We start from the raw sequence: 5,357 nt of genomic DNA on the forward strand, positions 1-5,357 counted from the left end.
GGATGCACGTACATGGGCCCAGTGTGATTTCAAGCTGCCGAGTTGGAGACTCAAATGGCACAATTGGCCATGTGGGATCCAGCTGCCTTAACCTTCATGCCACCTGCTGGGCCCCGTCATCAATGATGAACATTTAGTTCAACACTGTGTAAAGCCATAAACAGCGGCCTCCTTTGCAACCAGCTGTACCAGTAGATTGTGCTTCCAAACACAATCCCACCGTCATCTGCCCAACTTCAATGAGTAGGTTTAGATACGGCTGCTGAAGCCCAAATCCAAACAGAGCTCCATATATATGAAACATGGAAAATAGAAATAAAGTATGAGTCAAGTATTTTTGTGCAAAAAATTGAAATCCATGCACAGTGCTTTTATCACATGCATTTTCTAGGAACTTTTAGAAGACACCTCTCACCCTGGCCCTTGCCAAAAACAGGACATTGGAAATTTTGAAAAGTTCAGCATAGAGTGTCTTTAAAAAACTTCAACAACTTAACCCAGGATTGGATGGTGTTTGATGAAACTGATAAAGCAAGGATGACAGGTGTTAGGAATGGTGACAAGCAGCTGACACTGTGCTGAGTCTCCATAGGCTTCCCTGTGTTGAGTGTAGGAACAGTTGTTGCTAAGTTGGTTTGGGAACATTGGACAGAAACATCACTTCGACTCTGTCACCTTGACCGCTGTCAGATCTTGCCCTGGCACATGGCATTGATGGCTCTTCTTTGCAGCTAGGGCTGATGTGGGTCATGGTTGTGGTTCTGTTGCTGCAAAGACTTTAATGACGAAGTGAGAGTGAACATCGCCAAAGGGGCTCTTACCCGTCCCGTGCAGGTTATGTTCATGTCCTGGGGCAGACATTCCGGATGGCACTGGATACACTCGGAATTCTCCACGAACTCCCGCGGCTCTCTGAGAGAAGGGAGAAGGAGACAGCTCAGCGCCATCCCCGGAGATGCTGGAGGGATGGCTCTGACTGTGTTGGGTACCACAAATCACTGCTCTCAGAAACTCGTAAGTTTAGGTAAAGGTCAAAGAGGTGGCACTCTGGCATTACATGGGGAGAGGGAGGTGTTTAAAAAGTTTGTGGAAAAATAAAATTTGTTTATGAATTTATTTTGGTACAAAAACATTGTTAAAATTCATGCACAGTTTTTTCTCACAATGCATTTGCTATAAGCTTTCTGAAGACCTCTTGTACCATAATATAATAAATTGATTTTATGAAGGGAATCCTTGGGCAACTTCTTCTTGAACAAGCACATAGGCTTCATTTACACTCAAATTGTCTTTCCTACTTTTTTCTGCAGTCAGAAGTTTTGTACATAAGCAACCTATCAGATATGGGGGGGGGAAATCCTTATAAGGTCATCTCTCTGTCTAATACCAAATTCGTGAATATTCAAGTTAAGCTGGAACAAAGCAGTGACTATAGACTGAGGGATAGGAGAAGGAAGGAAGAGTGTTAAAACTTGTCCGGGAGCCAGACAGCGGTCTGGCAACAAAACGTGATACTCTGTGAGACAATCCCACACGGAAGGCTCCTGGTTCAAGTCCAGAGACCTCCCTGAGCATCCCAGGCACACCTACGCCCGTGATCCAGGGCTGGCTGAGGCGAGGGTGGGTCTCGGTATCAGGACCCTGTTGGGTGTGCTATCTCTCACACCCAACAGGGTGAGAGATAGAGAGAAGTGTGGACAATTTTCCTTGTAGTATTTCGACGTTCTTCAAGACCAATGATAAGCAAGCAGCTGGTGCTGGACTGGAAGGACGGAAGGGCTGTGACCGAGGTTGAACAGGCTGAAATCTGGCCTTAACCCACTGCACTCTGCAGTGAACAAGGAGTGTTTACAACGGAAAACGTGCGCTGTCAAGTCCTCCCTTCCAGGGCAATTGCGCTGATTAGAACAAATAGGATGCATAGCTTTTTTTTTTTTTTTTTTTTTTTTCTGTGGTGCCTCTCTGGGTTGCAACCCCGGCTGATGATCTTCAAGGGAACAGGTGTGGTTTGCTAGACACTGGGTGTCTTGTTACCAACGGGAATGTGCGGGACCTCCTTGACATGGTTACTTATTGACATGGGACACCCCAACATGGTTACTTTATTTGTGGTCTCTCTCTCTCTCTATTGTCATGGGGCATGTACGTGCACTGGACAGAGACAGAGAGAGACACTGAGAGGGAAAGTGAGAAATCACTCCCCAGGGGATGGCCATGCCGCAGTCCCTTCTCCTTCATTCTCCTCCTGGGATTTTGGGCACAGATGCACATGCACCCATTGTGATTTTCAAGCTACCACGTCTGGGACTTGAACTGCAGTCAGCCATGTGGTTGTCTAGTGTCTTAACGACCATTTCACTTGCTGGTTTCCTACATTGTATCTTAAAACAGACTTGTAAACTAAAAACACAGGGTGAGGGTCTATCTGTAGCAGTGAGAATTATGCCAATATTCCTGATTTGAAGTTGAAATAGTACTGTCAGTTATGCAAATTAGTTCATGCCTATCAGCGTAAGGATTCTTACAGAAGTGAACTTGGTCTTCTCTTCCGGCTAGTGAGTATTTCTGAGCCAAGCTGGGGTCCACCCCTGCTAACAGAACAGCAAGGAAGATTTCCTGGAGCTGTCTGCAATTCTATGGCTTTTCTCTTCAACAAAAAATTCTGTTTTCTTTAAAAAAAAAAAAAGTGCATCTATCCCTCAATTTTACTTTCCAATTAACTTATTTCTAGTCATTATTTGTAGCTATTCAAAGTCTGACATCAAGATTCTCATAGAATCTCCTTTTTCTAGATTGCAACTAAATTCAATAAACACATGCATTACTTTCTCTTCTTTGTTCATGGTTATATTTACAGTTCTCTGCACTGTTCAGTGTTTAGTGCACACGGGGGCAGATAAAACTAAAACGAGCCTGGAAGTACAACTTGTATGAATATGTTTTGAGAAACCAGGAATAGTGCACTGCAGAAGGACCAGCCAGGCCTGGTCTGGGCCACGTCAACCATTTATGGCTGTTCTACTTGTCTTGGGAACTTTAAGTAGCTTAGAAAAATTGGAGATATTTCCGGGAAAAGAGATTCTGTAAATTATCTAGCTAGATCAAGTAATCGTACACGATTTCTTGTTTACTATTATAATTAGGTTTGCCAAAAAACGAACATGGAAGAAACCGAACACCAACTTTGAAAATGGACAAACAAAAAACAAAGAAGAAAGGAAAAGAAAGGAATAAATGAGGCACTATAAACAAAGCGAAAAATGAAGAAAACCATACGGGTAGACCTATAAAAACAATCAGGAGTCTTATTTTTGATCAAAACAAGGGGTTTGAAGAACACCTTACCCCTCCAGCACGTTGCACCTCTCCACACACTCCTTGCCACGGCTGACGTTTCGGCAGGAGACACAGTCCCTGGCCTCCGGACCCCAGCAGCCCTCTGAGGAGCATAACGCGTTACAGATGTGGTCTGTGGTCTCTATGGAGACAGAAGCAGTCACAGAAGTCAGTCAAGAGCAGGGACCCCAGGGTCCAGTAGAGGCGGCACCTCTGTGTGAGGGCTGCAGACTCCGCGACCTCAAGCCAGACAGCCACACTGGGCACTCCTGAGGAAGGACACACATGGGCTCCCACGGGCGGCTACAGGTGTGCTCTTCCCTGCGGGGTGCCCAGGGGAGCTCTGGGCCAGGCCCAGGTGGCATTGGAGAACATGCACAGCTGCGGAAACAGCAGAGGCTGTGCTTGCATGCTCTGTGCTGGGCACCGCGACGAGAGCTCACTTTTAGAATTTTACTTAATTCTCTCAACAGAGTATGGGATGAAAATCATTATGATCTCTGCTATGGACAAGGAAGCCAAAGCCTTAAAGAAATGAAGTCGATGGACCAAAATCTCACAGCCAGAGAGGCCAGCCCACACTGGAACTTGGATGTGCCCCTATCAGGGGCCAGGGTCTTCCCCGGAGGCCAGGTGCACTTGCCAGCTTTAATAGTCGACGTGGAGTTCTAATTCCAGAATAGGAAATATCGAAGTGAAATGTTTATTCCAGTCCTCTGTGTGTGTGTATTTGCGTGTGCGTGCGCGTGTGTGTTTGCGTGTGCGTGTGCATGTGTGCATGCACGTGTGTGTGTATGTGTGTTGCTACATTAGAACCCAAATGAGCAGAGTGCAATCTATAGCTAAAAGGTAATAAAACGAATACGAAATTAGTTTTTGTAAATTACAAATAACAGGGAGCCTAAACCTCAGGGCAAATTCATCCTGCGAAATGAGAAGGACCTAGCAACCGTTTCCATGAACTTCACATGATAGCCTCACGATTAGGAACACAGAGATTTTAATTTGCTTCTTAAGGAAGGAAAGGGAGTGGCCCTTCCATATTCTAAATGAAAACAAATGGCCCACTGACCCCACCTCCAGAATCAGAGAGGGATTACTTACTGCAGCTGTTTTCCTCTCTGTTGTTCATAATTTTGGTTTTCTGACTGGAGGTCCCAAACAGTGTTTTCCAGCTGATTGTGTCTGCATAGCACAAATTTGGGTTTCCCGAAATGATCACATCTCCATCACTGATCTCCTTGAGGGACCGTAATCCCAAGGACGTTATGTTCAGGCCAACAACTGCGAGAGAAAACTGACCACTGAATGGGGAAGAAGAAAAGTAAGACTGAGAAAAGATCATAAAACCCATATATCACTAAAAACGTTATTTTGTTTTTCTGCACACCTTAGGGTCACTACAGATCGTCTTCCAGTGATCGCAAAGCACACTGAAGAAAGCATGCCCCCCAGCTTCAGAAAACTGCAAGGGCTTTTTTATTTTATTTTTTTAAAATTTAAGCTCCTCCAGAGAAAAGCTGATTCCTCATCATTTAGTATCTTTATTCATTTAAAATATCAGAGGGTATGTGTGCTCACCAGAGAGAGACAGAGGGACAAGGAGAGGAAGAAATCCTTTCTTTCCCATCTCTCCACCCTGTCAGGATTTGGGGCATGCACAAACATGTGCCTGGCTTTTTGTTTTTTTCAACCATGGGCCCCCAAATTTGAACCATGGCCGGCTGCGGGGGATCTAGCTCCCTTAAGCACTAGGCTACAGGGCTGGCCTTCATTTAGTGTCTAACTTTAGTGACAGATGAGGGTGGGGGATGCTAAATACATGTCTTAATGTCATTATTGTATTTGCTACATTTTTATGTTGCCTGGAAATGGAGAACATTGTTTGAACCTGTCAATCATCCAAATACACTTCAAAGATGATAGGTTTGTCTGTCCACCTCTCCACCTGCCCATCTGTCTATGCGTTCATATATTTTTTGCACAAACATTTGTGCCAGATTCTATGAAAGTTCAATATT

At 44.7% G+C, this 5,357-nt stretch overlaps 1 protein-coding gene across 1 annotated transcript in view; it reads right to left on the reverse strand.

The window, feature by feature from the left end:
* EGFR (epidermal growth factor receptor) overlaps window positions 1-5,357 on the reverse strand; it is a 145,176-nt gene that overhangs the window by 42,714 nt on the left and 97,105 nt on the right. The window contains exons 13-15 of the mRNA XM_006148918.2: window positions 4,441-4,640; window positions 3,346-3,478; window positions 822-912 (exon numbers count right to left, since the gene is read on the reverse strand). Coding sequence (XP_006148980.1) covers window positions 822-912; window positions 3,346-3,478; window positions 4,441-4,640 — 424 coding nt within the window. The remainder of the gene's footprint in view (window positions 1-821; window positions 913-3,345; window positions 3,479-4,440; window positions 4,641-5,357) is intronic.

The sequence above is a fragment of the Tupaia chinensis genome, unplaced genomic scaffold (genome assembly GCF_000334495.1).
Source record: "Tupaia chinensis unplaced genomic scaffold, TupChi_1.0 Scaffold000249_1, whole genome shotgun sequence".
In the NCBI taxonomy this organism is placed as follows: domain Eukaryota; kingdom Metazoa; phylum Chordata; class Mammalia; order Scandentia; family Tupaiidae; genus Tupaia; species Tupaia belangeri.